Genomic DNA, 17,101 nt, shown 5'->3' with positions numbered 1-17,101 from the left:
TCATAAATAGATTTTTTTTTTTTGTATGAACCGGCTTTGAACACTGCTGAGAGTGAATCTGACCGTGTGGCATCAGAGCACTCACATGGTGTATCCCTCTACACAACTCTCATCAAATTTGCAAATTGGATCAATGACAGTAATAAATATAGCTGTGTCGCTAAAACTAATTTGACAGCTCAATCAAAACATCCATCCAGTGTCCATCAGACTGCACAGGATTAAAGCATGAAAGTTAATTCAGACTGTCACAGGCAGCACTGGCCTCTGGGTTTATCTAGACTCTTCCAGTCCGCATTAATGGTGGAATATTAGTCTGCCATCATATGTGTCTGTAATGTGACATAATCACATATTTGTAGTTCGCCTGATGGTGAATGTAGCTATGAGCAACACACTGCTCAACTACTGCCAGCATTTCTATTTTACTTGATGGCATCACAACCCGAAATGTGTCTCTCTATCAGGAATTATGATGCCAGACGAATGAAGATGTCCTGGGCCACAGCATAGTTTAAGACTGAGGTAAATCTCTACTAAAACAGGTCTGACAGAAACTCAACTTTGTGTCTCTATATATGTTAGGTCAAAGCACTTGTATTTGTCATTTTGCTGATCCCAGATATATCTGGTATCTACCATTAGATTCCCAGTTGGTTTAACTGTATAAATTGGACATTACCATTAGAATAATCTAATGTACCAGTATAGAGGGTGTCTGCATGAATATAGGTGGGCCTACTATGCTGATAACAAGCTAGAGGAGGTCAGGGAGAGTTGAGAGTGATGCAAGGCATGTGTCTTGTTGGAAAGGTTGAGTTCAGTGTAGGGAAATGCCCCCAAACCACCCCAGCCATGCTCTACGCAACATTATGTCCTCTGAAAAACAAAATCCTGGACACCCACACGGTCACCACTTGCAGGCTTTTAGTTCTTTGCTCCAGGTTCTCATTTTATATGCAAATCTTACTAATCTCACTAAAGCTGCAGCAAACACAGCTGTCACTGTTCAGTTGTGCAATATCATTCACCAAGTTAAACCAACTGCAGTTTGACACAGTCTCATAAGAGGAAGATAGTGAACTGAACTGGCATCCTGCCAAACGGCTTGGCCCCCACAGGTGGACGTGGACACTGGTTTTCACAGTTGGTGGATCAGTTTTTCTCAACTAGCTACCTGTCACTTCATGTGTGAAACTGAGGGTCACACCTGTGTTGTTGTTTAGCCACCTAATGCTTCTTATAGCAGAGAATTGGAAGTTTAGTTTCACTGAGAAACTTAGTGTTAAGTGTAAGTTTTTTTCCTTGTGAGAGCTACGTACTGGGTAAATTTGTGGAAACATGTTACACATGAGACTGCTCAACTCACTTGACTTGGTCTCATTGTGCATGCAACCAAGCTGACCCAGTTATAATCATGATTGTACTTCTGCAGTATCCCATGGTCTTCGCTGTAGAGGGGATACAGTCAAAATGTTGTCTTTCTGTGTAACTCGTGTCCTCCGGGATTGAAGGTGTTGGTAAAATGAGACTGGAGCCATCCAGGTGAAATGACAGTCCATTTTATTGTTTCAGAACACAGCAGGCTACAGCAACCAGCTCCTCCCACTACCCCACCCCTTAGTAACAGCAGACCAATAAGAGCCCTCCTCCACCCCTGTCCTTCCACAGCCACACCCATCCAGCTAGGTCAGCTACACCCCCTTTGGAACAGCAGAGACACATCAGTGTCCACCTTTAAAGCAAGAAAATAGCTTGATATTTGGACCATGATTCCAATTCATGTTTTTTTTTTATACAAAAGCTACACAATGTTACACTTGATCATCAGAATACAATTCAACTGATTAACTTTAGTGTTTGGACACCATTTAAAATGTGATCAGATTCTTTACTTGGATGGAGCATTACCACTAAAAAAAAAAAACTCAACACTACCAGAGACTTAAAATACAAGGGACTGCAAAACAAGAGATGAGTATCATAATTCAGAATAATGAAAAAAAGCAAGCTAGAATCAGTTTGTACCATTACAGGAAAACAGAATAAAAAAAAAGGAAAACAACCAAAAGAAGTAAAAGTGAAAAACAATACATAAAAAGGGTTTTTCAAAAAAAAAAAAAAAATTCAACTGTTGAGATTAAAATCCATGTGTCATGTCAGGATTTAAAGTCAGCCCCCCCGTCAGGCTGAGAGACCAGAACAGAACCGCACTTCAATCTAGTTTGTCCCAATGGAGTTCCCATAGACAGGAAACTCTGCTTGCTGTTGTTGAGTCGTCTTCAGGCACTTTCTGAAACCCCGCCTCCTCCATATGGGCGAATCACGATGCAGGTTCATCCAGATCACATGATACAGCTGCAAAGGAAGAAGAGAGTGAAAAAAAAAGAAAGGAGGAATGAGGGGAAAACAGGAGGTGACAGGAAGGAGACAGGGCACAGGCGTGTGTAAAGACCACACACACAGATCAAACGTCACACACACACCACATCACACATCTCTGCAATTAGGAGCAGTCTGAACATGCAGCAGCCACAGTGAGTAAATCCACACGCCTCTCCCCCCTCAGACATTTCAGCCAGACACAAATCCTCCCCACTGTGCTTCTACTTTTACATCTTGCCCCCAAAACAGCTCTTTCTTTAGCCAACACCAGGCTACTGAGTGCGAGTATACTCTTACCTAGTAGAAAGTGTAGTGAAATGTTGGTCTTGGTATTTACAGGTCGGTATCAAACCAGGCCAGTTGGTTGGAGTCACCAGGTGGCAGGCCCTCTATCAGTTCCTGGGCGTGTCCCAGGTCAGGCAGCCCCTCTACAGGGGGGTAGTCCTGGCCAGGGTGGTGGCCCCCGCCCAGATCGTGGTCCAGCATGGGCTCCATACCCATAGAGTCCCCTCCGTAACCCCCCGAATGGAAAGAACGGTAGCTTGGGTCTGGGGGAGGGAGGAGTGGATGGAGGAGAGGCAGGGGAAGCAGAGCAGTTGTTAGAAGCATGTTAACAAACCAAGCCGTCACACAGTAGTATGATCATTCAAACAACACTACACAGCAACACTGCACACGTCCCTCCTCCAACTACAGCTGTTAAGGACATTGCTAAACTTGTGGTTCAGTTCACTACGTTTAGTTAAATCTACCAACTTCAAGTCTTCATTCTGTTTTCATTTGGCTGGCCAACAGCCAGTTAAAGCCGTTAGTGCTGGAGGAATGGAGAGCAGTGCAAATTAAGACACCAGCCAACCCTCACTCCTTAGCCTATTGATCAGTACACAGTCCAAGGTCCTGGTACACCCATAACATTTAGATGGCCCACAGTTAAAATAACTAAAGCAGCTGTGTTGTCCTGACTGACAGCAGGGAAACAGTCAATCTCCATCCTTCACTTGAAAGCATTATAGCCTGAAGTTGCCTGTGTATCACAACCTTCAACAGCCAATCCTGTCGTCAGCAGTAACAACGATGGACAAATGGAGTTATTGGACTGACAATATTTAGTTGTGTATCAACTGTCAGCTAAAACTGTTTTTGTTGCAGCCTAACTGCTCTGGTATTTGTTGCTACATCCTTGCCCCCACTCCCATGTTTCTCCTGGGAGATATTCCCGGCTAGCCAGAGGTGAGGAGGAGACTTACCTTCCTGTCGATAGCCCAGAGGCTCTCCTTGAGCTCCAATGTCCAAACCCAGGTCTCCGGTCTGCAGAGCAATACACAGACAAGCATGAGCAGGGTGGCTGCAATTTCAATAAGGCCAGTTATGCAGGCCTTAATTTACATTTTGCTTCAGTGCACAAGCAAGAGTGTTTTGTGTACAAATACACTGATTAGCAATTCAAGAACAAAGCTGATTTTGAATGCTTCATACCTCGTTCCAGGCCATTGGTTCCGTCCTGAAGAGTGAGCTGGTGAGTTCCACAGAGAGGCGTTTCTTGTAGTCTTGGGGTTTATCCTCTGACATACGGAACAAAACTGCTGCAGCGTAGGTGGCTAAGGGAAGATGGAGGGTTGACGGATTAGTCAAAAAACAACTTGTTATTACAGCAAGAGATTATCATTAATGTAAGTCCACGGAAAATGCGTTTTATCCAATCATAAGCACTCATGCTCAGTTGGACTGGCTCTTCTGAACATCTGCGTAGCTAAAGAGTAGTCCGTATGTGAACGAAGGCAGTATGTAAATTAGTGTTTTTTTTGTGGACATACCGACTCCTTCGTTGCGGCTGTGCAATAGCTCTGTGAGTGGGGCAGTGGCTCCCTCAGCCTCGATGGCCTCGGCAGCCTCTTTATCTTGGGCCAGCTCACACAGGACGCCTGCTGCTACACGCTGGATGTTCTCAATGGGAGAATACAACAGCTGCACACACAAACACAGACAGGATTGCTTAGAAAAATGTTCTCAGCCTTCACATTACCCACCCATGATCTGAAAGGATGCAACAAGCAGAGATTCATGAAGAGCAAGCACACATACACAACAGGTGGTACAATACATTTAACAACCGGGGCAGGGAACTTTTTCTCTTCAAACTACAACATGACTTTCAAAAATCACTGACATGGTCCCTATTCAATCCAAAATGACACCTGAAACAATTTAATCACATTACAGTGTAGATGTGTTGGTGTGATTGCAACATGATGACACAAGCACAAGAACAGAGCAAAACTGAACTGAAGCATGTTTTACCTGTACAAAGAGCGGAATGGTGTTGAGTCCTCTGATGACTATTCTGTTGTGGACGTCTCTGGCCAGGATGTGAAGTGCTCCTGTGCAGCCCTCCACAATCTCCTCCATACGAACTCCCTCCTAATGACAGAGACACACAGTTGAGTTTAAAACCCTTTAGCAGCTAAAGATGAGCAGACAGTGGTGGGAACTATCGTTGACCTCAGGTGATCTTTTTGAAGTGGCTAAGGGAATTACAGTGCACCTGGTCAGTACCAAATCTGACATCAGTTCTAGGTCAGGTTTAAATTATGCTGGGCATCGGATGAGTTCTGCTCCACGGCACCACTGAGCTGCATGTCCCATTAATCATGCCATGCTGGTGTTTGTTGTGGAGGTGTGTGTTCAGTGTTAAAGAGATAGTGTGTGTTCTCACCACAAACTGCTGCTGCGTGCCTCCCATGCTGGTGCGTCTCTGTGTGTCTTGGTGTGCTCTGACCAGCAGCTGAACCAGTCTGGGGATGGCCCCCTGCTCCCTCAGAGGAGCGTGGTTTGCAGGGCACAGAGCCAGGTTACGGATCAGACCGACTGTAGCCTGACGGACCAACAGATTTACATTTCAGTTATGCACATTTCAAATGTCAACTTAGGTAGCCATTAGGCACATCTGATCAAGAATCACAGCCAAATGTTGTTTTCAGAAATATATATTTTGTATTCACAAGATTATAAAAATGCATCTTTTTTACTTTAAAGTCCTTCCTTCTGACAGACCAAGTGGATTGTGTATGTAATTTAGGACTTGTTTTTTCACACTACAGTGACGAGAACAAAAACTGTACTAATGCTTATTTTCTATGTCCATATGTACAAATGCACTACAATAAACTAGAGGCTAGGACTGGTCACTCAAGTGTATTTCACAGCTTCTACATTGGACTGTGCCAAAACAAGCAGGATTTACGGATGTGTTAGAGGTTTAAGCAACTTCCAGCAGTAAGGCACTGCATTCTCAATGCACAACAACAACACTCAGTCCTGAGAGACCCAGAGGAGATGAGCTGCCCACATGGATTAGTAGCAAACTACACTTTTCTACAGAAGTAATACTGTGCATTTAAAGCCAAGTTTGGCCCATTATTTTAGATTCAAGGTGTGGTCAAGTGTAAACTGATTTCCACTGGAAACACTACTAAAAGAACAGCCACATGAGAGGCTGACAGTATGAAGAACTGCTTATGTGACTGACTGCTGCTGGCAATGAGTGTAGGTGCACGTACCTTAATGAGTGGCCAGTGTGACGGTGGATGCAGTAATTTGACGACCACGGGAAGGCCGTAGTGCAGTCTGACAGCATTCTGTGCCATCTCAGCGTCCTGGTGTCGAGATGTGAGGTGACGCAGGGCACAAATAGCTGGTTCTGTGATGTCTTCTCTATCTCCGGCCCGAAGCACCGTGCGAACTAACGCCTCAATACCTCCAACCTACAGAGGAACCGATGGTGGAACAGATTAATGGACACATCAGAGATTCAGTTTTACTGGGTGGATAGTATTAAAACGGAAACGTAAGTGTGGAAAATACATTACTTTAATTATAAATTCACAAATTCTAACCAAAGTAGGTATATACACAGTATTTGTAAACAGTAACTAAATAGTAGACTAATTTTAACATTGAGTGCTGACCTGGCAGACCATCATCTTGTTCTTGTAGTTGTTACAGGTCAGGTTAGAGAGGATGCCAGCAGCACAGGTCACCACGTTAATGTCGTCACTGCCGAGCAGCTGGACCAGAGTCCCTAGCAGACCCTCCATTCCCTCCTGCAGAGAAGGACAATCGTGAGGTTAGCATGAATAGGTACACAGTATCAAGAGCGCAGCAAATGCTCACTACCAAGATGAATTTCAACTACAGAAAAAAAGTAAAATGCATTTCTCTCTCATCTTACTGCTGAGCAATGCCTTTTAGTGAGTTGTTCTCACTGTCTTTCACTGACAAAAGAGATTTTGATGTTGGTACACGAGGCAGTTCTCATCACCTGTTTGGTGGCAGCATCTGATAAGTTCCTGAGAGTCCAGAGACAGTTCTGGACCAGTCTCTGGCTGGGGTCTGTCAGGTGGAGTCCCAGAGCCTGCATGCCCCCTGGAGAGAAGAACGATTTTATGTCGTTTACACATAAATGTGTTTGTAGTCCAGTGGTTGCCATTTTAAGGCATTTAAAATAACCCGGAAGAATATACAGTATATCTATAATGATATTCAAGCTCATATTTTAAACGCTCTAATCTTTAGGAGACCAAACATACCAGCTTCTACAATGGCAGGCTTGTTACTGGAGCAGACTGACAGGACTTTGAGAACACGGCTTGTGGTCCACAACAGCTTCTCGTAGGTGTAAGTCCTCATGATGTTGACCAATGCCTGGGGGCCACCACTGGCCAAGATTATCAACTACAAAAGAGAATCCACAGAAAGGATAGGGGTTTTAAAGCTCATGAAGTACATCACCTTACAAATTGCAACAGTTATTACGTGTGTATTACCAGGTTTTAACTCAGTATTGCCTTCTGTCCACACACACACCTCCCACTATGCCCTCACCTTGCTTTCCTGGTTTCCATAGGCCAGTATCTGGAGACAGTCAGTGGTGATGGCCAGGAACTTGACATTGGTCTTGTTGAGCAGCGCCACCATTTTCTGTAGACCCCCAGCTAAACGGACAGCCATCTTGGCTCCTTCCTGGTGCAGGAGGAGGTTGTGGAGGGTGGTAATGGCATAGAACAGGACAGAGTCCACTGGTGAACTGCAGAGCAAACACAGGCTCATTAGATTACTGTCCCACTGGGAAATAACAACAGCTAGATATCTATTGGATTAGGTTTCTCACAGGGCTCTCCACATCCTCTGCCTTTGATGAGTGAACAGCCAATTTCTCATGTTTCTCTTATCACAATTGATAGGCCAGTGACACAAAAGTAGCTGTTTACTTTGTGACAATAAGAATGAGAAAACTAAATTACGTGCATGTTGTTGAAACTGACACTGACCACACTGCTTCCTGACCAAACTAAAAAAACCTTCCAAATCAAGTATCCCTTTCACATACCCAAGCATTTTAACTAGAGCTGGTATTCCTCCAGACTTGAAAATAGCCAGCAGACCCTCTCTGTGATGGGACAGGTTGTGGAGTGTTCCTGCGGTGCAGCGAGCTGTCTCCACGTCGTTTGTGTTCTGCATGGTCCTGACAATAGCAGACACCATCTGAGGGGAGCGCATGATGGCGTGGCGAGAAGCTTCTTTCTTTGAAAGCTGGTGGACCATCACTGCTGCTTTGTTAACTACAACCTGGAGGAGACGGACACAAATGTTAAGGGATAATCGTAGGGAAAACATAAAATAAAAACACAACTACTCATTTCTATAGGCAGCTACCTGGTCCTCATCATTGAGTAGTTTGGTGAGTTCTGGTATGGCTCGGGTTGCCAGCTCAGCATCATCTTGGTAGTTGATCAGATTGACCACAGCATGTTTGAGCATTTGCGAGGGCTCTGCCAGCCTCTGAACATTGGTGGGGTTTGCTGCATCATACTGCGTAGAGGGGATCTGCATGCCCTCCTCAAGAGTCTCTGGGAACATTGCTGCACGCACCCGCTGAGCACGCGTCATGGCATACTGACCATCTATGTCTAGAAGAGACAGAAGAACAGTTGTTATATTAGGATTCAAGCTGCTTCTCGGACCATCCAAGTCCAAGATTTTATGTGCAGTGAACAGATCTTCCTCAAAACTATTTGTTGAAAGTACTATGACCTACCTTGTACTTGTTCCTGGGCGAAGTTCTGGTTGAAACCCTGCTCCCACTCATACATGACCTGGTTGTCGACATCCTCTTCCTCAGGGTTGCCCTTCCCACTGAGGGAGGGAGCAGTTGTGGTGGCCCCTGAATGGATGCCTGAATCCAGGTAAGACTGTTGCTGCCAGTGACTGACTGCCGCCTTGCGGTCTGGCTCCATGACCATGTCTAGCTCCATCAGATCAGCTGGAAAGAGATGAAGTATTAGAGGATCAACATATGCAATTCTTGTTTGAGGCATGATATTATTGGCATTTGACAAAATGTAGAGAAAGGTATTGTCAGCTTTGTAATTCCAGTGGAGTGAACAGTTTGGAGTTCATTTTAGGTCAGCTGGCGAGGCTAACAAGGAAATATTAGATATAAAAGCATCTAAACAATGCCTACACAATTATTACCAAGAGGTATGATCACAATTATTAAACCAGTTTAAAAATCCTAATTTTAGTATTAAATTGAATTGCAATTGTCCCATCTTATGTCAAAAACCTGGTCAGCTTTTTACCTTTACACCATTAATTGACAGTAACATTGTGTGTTGCAAGAGTGGCACAGGGTACCAATAATAATTTATAGCCACCGCAAAGAATCGATTTCTAACCTGCTTCTTATGCTATTATTTTCCCACATTTTCATACTTCAATGATGTGTGGGATTTACCAGTGAAGGTCTCTTCAAGCATAAAGTTTGAGTTTACGTGTGCTCCAAGTTTCAAATTGAAATCAATAACTAATTCACTTTGCTCTAATGAGAACATAAATCTGTACCAGGAGAAGAGGCCGTTATGAACTGCAGCAAAGTTTAACTGTGTGCGAGTGTGAGAGGTGCAGACAAATGAAATAGAAGCTGTAAAGAGCAAGAAGGTGAAAGAGTCTGAGTGTGTCAGAAAGCTATTGACTCACCCTGGGAAGCCATGTTCCTTTCTCAAACCTCGGCCGACACAGCTTCCTGATCTGAAACAGGAAAACAAGCAGTCAGTCAAACTGCCTCAGTGGCATCTCACCTTAGTCCTCCACTTTCGTTCCAGTCAAACAGCCATTTTACTTTAAACAGAAAAAGATCACAGCAGAGGTAAAGGCAGAAAAACAGACTGTTAGAAATTAATTGCAGTGTTGCTTCAAAAGAAACGTTCCAGACAAGTGACTTTTCAGTGCCTTCTTTCCTTTCCTGCCTCCTACGTCTCCTGGATTTCCTCCTCTGTTAGAGCCAGACATGCAAACAGCAGCAGCTCACACACAAAGCCACCATTAAGTGTAGCAGCTAGCAACTATTTAGGTGAGGAAGGACAGGGGAAGTGGAGCATTGGGTGGAGAGAAAAGAGGCAGGAGGAGGGAGGCGGGCGTACGCATATATGCGCTGGCTTTGAAGCCGAAACCGCACTCTGCAGGAAAGTAAACACCGGCAGAGGAAGGAGAGAGGGAGAACAAGTGAGAGGGGATTAATTCAGAAAAAAAACAAGGAAAATTGAAACGGGTATTTTTTCAATTCATACTCAAAAGATAAATGTTATGACAGTAACACACAAAGGCAGGAAATGAGAAAAATGCAGAAGAAAACCTAAGCTAAAATGAGACAGAAATGTGCTGTTTATCTATAGAATCAGAAATACTTAACAAACCCTTTCAAAAGTACATCTGTGGTTATTCTAAGATAAATTCTTCAGAAAAATAAAAAGGACCAAATCGATTTCAATCAATGTTTTTATACTGATTTTGACTTAACGGGCACACTGGAGGAAAATAAGGGCATGGCAACAAAGGAGCCCTGAATGGATTCATACCTTACTAAAGAACTTCGAGGGGACTAACAAGACAGACTTTCCTACAGTGAAAACCACAGACCTGCTGTCACAGTATGTTGGTTTCACATAATCTACAATCCACATGAAAACATACAAGCATACCAAAAGACTGCCTTTACCCGACCTTCATTTGACAGATACTGTTGTGCCCTCGTTTGTTTAGGATCATTGAGAAAATTCATTAAGACCATGTACAACCATGGTATAAAACCGTGTGCTGCATATTTCTATTATGATAAACAGGCAAGAACATCATGATGATTTTAGAGCAGCTTATGCTTCCTGACAGAGCAATCGCAGTACTAGGTGAAAAAGTCTACAGACTTTGGTCAGTCCGGCATTGTATCAGCAAGCGATGAACGAATATTGCTGATGAAATTAACCAAGAAGAGAAACTTGAGGATTCTTTTTCATTTGTCCCCATGGAAAGTAAATGTGTTGAGCAGCCACTTCTTGCCAGAAGACTTGATGCAACAGGTGTAAGGCTGCGTTACTGTTGTAAGGTCAGATGTAGTGAAAGTGGCAACATGTAGAAAAAATGGTCATGAGAAATCTTATTTGATATTTCAAGTTTCTGTGTGATCATTTTGAAAGTAAGGACATCATTTCTTAATAGAACAAACACAATGCAATAAAGCATCTCTGCCAGTGAAATAGCCATTTACTTTTGAAATACAGGGTTCTGCCAGAGAGATCATTAAGTCAGCCAGACAGTGCATTCACATTAGCCAATTATGCTAAAATATATAATACAGACAGGAAATGCTGCCCCACCGCCCTGAATCTTAGATGTCCCGTCTCACAGATATCAACTTTAGCTGCTAGCTGTCAACAGGCAGGATTATGTGTTCACCTTGGTTGTTTCGGCAGAGAGAGACTTACCTCTCTGGTCTCTTTAAGCAGCAAAAAGCACAGTCCATCTTTCCATATATCAAAACAATAGAGTTTTGTTTTTTTTCCCCACAGTGTGGCTTGCAGAGTGCATTTAGCAGACAACAGCAGAGTTTAGCTAACTGTGATTGACCCTGTAGGCACCCTGTTGTATTAAAATGAAATCCTAAAAAACTCACTTCTTACATTTAAGACATGACAAGCTATTTAAGAAATATAGTTTTTGAATATTTGTGTGTCCAGCAAAGATTCAATACACTCTGCTTGAGGAGCTTATGTTGGCAAATATCACAAAAGCAGCGTAAAACATATTAGTCAGATCACCATTGCACTCACTTTGTTCTATAGATTGAATAGCTTTTTCTTAGAGACGTTTATTATCCTGCCTGCAAAACACTAGGATATCAGCAAATCAAAATGAAAACAATATAGCACAAAGAGAAGACTAAACAGCCTACAAACACAAGTGGACATACAGAAATACACAGCAGCTAGGCATGTAGTGGTAAAAACCAGTCTGGCATGAGTGCCAGTGAATGTGTAGGAGTTTGTGAAGTTGACTGGCTCCCAATATGCAAATACACCCAAGGATAGCTAAACTACTGCTCTGAACTACTTCCCTCCTCTCACACCCACACCACCCCAGCTCAGCTGTGTCATTAAAACACAATCTTGAGTTAGGCTCCAAGACTGTTGCTTCCAACCACAAACGCACCAACTCAAATTCACTGTTCACACACCATCTTCCCGAGCATTACAGGCCTGCCCTCACATAACCTAGCCCTGCCCTAATGGGAGCCATATGTCCCATACAAGGCTGCATACAAATCAAACATTCAATCAAAGCGCACAGTGGAACCATTTATCAGTCACATTGGTGGAAAATGTGGGTCTTTACATCTGGCTTTGGAAACTGAGCCGATGAGTTTTTTTGATGGGCAAACAAGTAAAGTCTGGTCTCCAATTGAGACACACAAATGGCAGCCTTACCCTAAAGTCAGACTCTGACCGTTAAAACAAAAAGAAAAAAACTCATTACAGTAAGCGTTCTAGATATCAGGCTAGCAGCCCGGCCACAAACATCTGAACGAAAGGTTTCTTTGAAGCCAGATGTGAAATCCAATATGTAGAGTTGTGCCTGGTCCAGTTAAAAGCCATATAATTGAAACCAGATGACTAATGAGTTACACACAAGTCACCAGAGTCAAGATGGCTGTCTTGGTTGCAGTATGTGGGATGAATCGAGACATAAGCACCCACAGGGAACTGAGGCGAAGGGGGAAGTCACATGAAGCTACACTTGGATGAAGAGGTATTTTCTTGGCACACACAAATGTGAATGTAGATGGCAAGGTAATGTGCATGCACACAGGCACACAAAGTCCTATGAAGTGAAGTGTAATCACAGCACTGCTGTCCCAGGACAACACTCAAATGACAGGCTTACTGTTCCAGCACAGAACTGGATGGTCAGGAATAGTGTCCTTCAGTCTGTTTCACTGCCCTGAATATAGTAAAGAAAAACACGCCGTCCACGTTGAGAGCCAGAGGTCATCAATGTGAATGACAAACATGAAACAAAACAAAGGTGAACCAGCACAACCATTTCTGTTCAGAGGAGGTTTGATTTTAACGCTACCTCACAGAACAGATAAGGGTACCGATGTAGTCTATTAGGCTGGCTCTATTCAGAGCATAGAGACTACAACTCCTGACATTCATAGACAGACTGGACGAAGCACAATAAAATTATAATATAAAAATCAAGAAAAGATCACTTCTAACATTAAAAATGCTCTGCAAGAGACTCGACTTATCTCACATACAGGGTAGGAACCATGGCTCTTTGAACTATGAGTACTTCCCATATGTAGAGGGTGCTAAATTGCAGAGAAGATGTCTCAATCAGGATTAGGCACAAAGCCAGATAACTGACAACTATTACGAGATAATTTCTACTCCCACAAATAAAAGATAAGGTTATTATGGGTCCATGGATACACCTACACGGTCCAATATGCCCAAGTTTAACCAATTATCTAACATATCAGCAGCTAGCTAAGCAAGCGTGAAAGAAATATGTAAGCTATGTGGGAAATCTTCTTCTGTCGCTAAAAAACAACACATCACTGAATATCATCTTTCCTTTGTAATTTGAGGAAACTCCAAATAAACTAATAGGAGGGTTGAAATTCGTATCCATTTATTCATAGCAGCTAAGCACATCCAAACTCTCCAATTCCATTTCCTCTTGATGAAAAGAAAAAAATAGCCATTCTGTCAGCAAATTCGAGCCACAGTCAAAGTGAGTTCAGATGAGCCTCAAGGTTTACCTTGTGTAAAGAAGACAGTATCATAATTCCATTTAAAAAAATAAATCTCTTCCTCTGCATTGCATCACACAAAATCACTATTTTGGCCTGCAGACATTAGTGGCTTACTTTTACAGTCTCTTCCTAGCATGCTGTGGTATTTAAATAACATATTAAATTAATTTGTTAGAGGAAGTACACAGTGCTTGGGTTGAAGAAAAATGTATTAATTGAGAGCAAGACTTCAAAAAGAACCAAATCCATCTAAACTCCTGCACAGCCCGTTTCCTCTCAAGTGAAAAAAAACACTGAGTTCAATACATCCATATGAGTAAATGACCCACACAAGCTGCATTATCGGCACAAGCATAGAGACAGCAGCTGCCACAGGCTTCAGTGTTAGCCACGTAATGTGCAGGGTCAGCAGCACTCACTGCTGGCTGCCAACAATACAACGAGCTCAATGCCTGCAGCCGCTGCAGTGTTTGGTCTGAGTCTCAAATAAAAAATGCTGGATGCCCATGGATAAACAGGAGCTCCAGGAAACACCCAAGCAACTTCCACATGACAACTTTTCCCTTGCTCTGCTCAATATTTATCAATCTATTTAAAATGGATTGAATAGGTTGAGAGTAGTACAAAAAGCACATAAAAATCCTGACAGATGTTTTCTCCAAAATAATTCAATTGCTTGGAAACATTTATCATGGGTGTTAAACTGGACCTGTATTTATATAAAGTGATTGATCCTTTCCTTGTCTCCTCATGAGGATATGTGATTTTATCTGAAACATATGGAAAAATCTAAATCACCACTGTTACTCGAATATTTAATCTGCCTATAAATTGCATACAAATTACCATCTAACTGCGGACACATAAGCGGGTAATTAGAAAAAGAAAAAACTACAGTATTAGGTAACTGCAATACCACTAGAAAGGTTCATGGTAACGGTCTTCTTGCAAGTGGATTACCTCAAAAACATACCACTACCGGTCTCCGACGCAGTCTACACCCACGCTTCTGTCTTAAAGATGTTAATGCACCGTTAGAAGAACATTTTGCTGACGAGATGACGGGTTTTTCAGTTTTTTGTTCCGTTGTGTAATCTGAACGGGGATTTCGCCGAAGTACAGCAGGAAGACGAATAACAAAACAAAACATTTCAACCACTTCTAAAACAAACACGAGGGTCAAACAATGCACTGATTTCTGGGGCATGGAAACACCAGGGACTGATATTAATTCAGTAATTTGTAAAACGTAAAAACTCGACCCCACTCTCGTGTCCTTATCTTAAATAAAAACCAGTTTAGTTGTTGGTCTTCCGTGACTAAAATAAAATCTGGAGCCGCTGATGTCAACATCCTCCAGCCGCGGTTTAATCTCTAAATCTGATCGCTAAATCATTCTTTGCAATGAAACCAAAACATAATCAGTGACGAGTAAAAGAATATCTTGAAATCTCACCACCATGTCAACTTGGACACTAAACCACATGCAACAAACAGCTTTTCCAACTGAAGCCATCACATCGCGTGTTTTCTGTATCGACTGGATGGCAAAAAGCAGCAAGGTGGCCAACTTATTTTTCCCGTGGACACCCGCCTGTCCCTCTCCAGCAGCCCAACACACACACACACACACACACACACACATCTGGCTGTGCAAAAGGGGCCAAGCGAAAAAGAAAACACCTAATATAAGATTTAATAAAAACAGATAAACACATACCAACTATCCAAATAATAGTGTGCTGCACCCCCCACCTCCCCAGCTGCTGGCTGGCCCTGACTTTCTTGCTCCAACACCACTGACTCAAATTTCACACTCTGGCTCCTCCTCATCTTCCTCCCAAAGCACAACGGCTGGGAGGAATTTGTCGGTCTTTGTTTAAAAGGACGAGTGGAAACACACTCTCACGGGCCTTTGACCTAAAATAAACTTAAATATTAACCATTAACATTCGTTTGGATCGATTCCGCTAGCAATTTAACATTAAAGTTTCTACCGGTTTTCACTTCCAGCTGAACTTTCGATGAAATGTTTGTTAACCCACCTCACGAGTTTTCGCGACTTGGCTAACGTTAACTAACGTTCGCCAACTTAGTTTTAACACAAAGCTGTGCTCACGGCCGAGCTTCAAACGCGTGTATCGTCACCTCATATTAAGTGAATGTTAAGCTAAACCAGCTGCAAAAACAAGCGACCAAAAGGCGAAACTCAAGTCGAGCAAACATGAGTCAGAATAGTGGAATGTGGCCAGCGGCATAAGTGGGCTAATAGTAGATAAGCTAACTAACCATGGCTATCGTAAGCTAACGTTAACTATTGAAACAAGCGAGGACGCAACATCGGCGTTTACTCCCAAAGTAAGGTTTCCGAATAAATTGTAAGGCAATGAAATCCATCGGATACGTTTAGCTAATTGTGAACTACTGTCTCTATTACCTAACACCAACCCCGTGATATCATAAAGTTAATGAGTACCGTCTATAAAATAGGCATGTTCCCATTAGGAGGTGGATGGCATATCCCAAATATCTGCCGTGAAAGCAGCTGGCTCACTAGCTGCTGCAGCAGCAGCAGCAGCAGCAGCATCACCGGACGGCCCGCACACAACAACCGTCTCCATTCCTGCTGGCATTCAAGGAGAGCCCGACTAGAAAAGAGGGAGACACTGAGTGTAGCCGACAGTTTTGAATGTTGAAGCCTACCCTTGTCAACACAGAAAGTCCGTCCACTCGGATCCTGGAGAGTAAAAACCACTTAGAAATGGAAAAGTCAAGGAAAATGTGAAGACGAGCGTCAGCGGGGAGCCCTCGTCCACTCCCTCTACAGTCAGTCACTGTTAGCTTCGCCGGAACAGCAGTGACTGAAAAATGTAAGATGGCGGCGCTTTTATATAGACCGGAGAACACCTCCAGTGGTTACATATCCTGCCGTGCGATCGAATAAAATAGAAACTAAAATCAGATAAATCTTTAATTCATGTTATTCTTACGCGTCTCCACATACATGTACCTATCACAATGACTACATGCATTAGTTGTGAGTTTTAGTTGATTTAATAAAGTAAAGCAAGCCCAAATCAATGTCTACGGCGTGAGCATGAATACACAATTGAATGAAGTTCCGGCGGACTAGAAAAGGGAAATCCGATTCCTTTTCCCAAGTTAAACCTCTTGGACTGTGAAAAACGGATAATATCCTTCACCTATACAGAGTGTGACAGTGAGAGTTTCAATGCCAACAGCACTACCCTTACCAGTACTCCCCTGCCCCAATAGAACAAACAGATAACCTCACAGATTTAAAATAAATAAATAAACAAATAGTCCACAAAATCAGCAATAATCACAGTAGGCCTAATAGAAAGTCACTTCCAAGAAACAAATTATGGTTTTTATTTGAGGTACCATATTTTCATTTGCGACTCCAAAAGCTAGGGGATGCAAAGGGTCAAATGATGATAAATAAAACACAAGCATTGCAAATAACAAAAAACTCAAAAAGGAGATATCATTTTTTATTACACTTTCGATTTTCAGTTTCAGTTTCAATCAATAGACACTGGA

At 42.7% G+C, this 17,101-nt stretch overlaps 1 protein-coding gene across 1 annotated transcript; it reads right to left on the bottom strand.

The window, feature by feature from the left end:
• Positions 1–1,546: 1,546 nt before the first annotated feature.
• ctnnb1 (catenin (cadherin-associated protein), beta 1) lies at positions 1,547–16,376 on the bottom strand. The gene is made up of 17 exons (XM_070911292.1): positions 16,241–16,376; positions 9,421–9,471; positions 8,480–8,704; positions 8,098–8,351; positions 7,772–8,010; positions 7,267–7,468; positions 6,972–7,116; positions 6,704–6,807; positions 6,351–6,485; positions 5,943–6,146; positions 5,099–5,257; positions 4,684–4,803; positions 4,200–4,350; positions 3,862–3,983; positions 3,633–3,693; positions 2,683–2,933; positions 1,547–2,358 (listed from the first exon to the last, which is right to left on the bottom strand). Exons 2-16 carry the CDS (start codon positions 9,431–9,433, stop codon positions 2,719–2,721), a joined length of 2,349 nt encoding a protein of 782 aa, XP_070767393.1. The 5' UTR covers positions 9,434–9,471; positions 16,241–16,376; the 3' UTR covers positions 1,547–2,358; positions 2,683–2,718.
• Between the last annotated feature and the right edge of the window lie 725 nt (positions 16,377–17,101).

The sequence above is a fragment of the Enoplosus armatus genome, chromosome 9 (assembly GCF_043641665.1).
Source record: "Enoplosus armatus isolate fEnoArm2 chromosome 9, fEnoArm2.hap1, whole genome shotgun sequence".
Classification (NCBI taxonomy): Eukaryota; Metazoa; Chordata; class Actinopteri; order Centrarchiformes; family Enoplosidae; genus Enoplosus; species Enoplosus armatus.
This window is presented reverse-complemented; position numbering and strand designations above follow the sequence as displayed.

Excerpts from the sequence above, each read along its gene's own strand:
- ctnnb1 (XM_070911292.1), bottom strand. Across the intron at positions 4,351-4,683 it reads CCATTCCGCTCTTTGTACAG|CTGTTGTATTCTCCCATTGA; the intron begins GTAAAACATGCT and ends TTGTGTGTGCAG. Across the intron at positions 3,984-4,199 it reads CAGCCGCAACGAAGGAGTCG|CCACCTACGCTGCAGCAGTT; the intron begins GTATGTCCACAA and ends ATCTTCCCTTAG.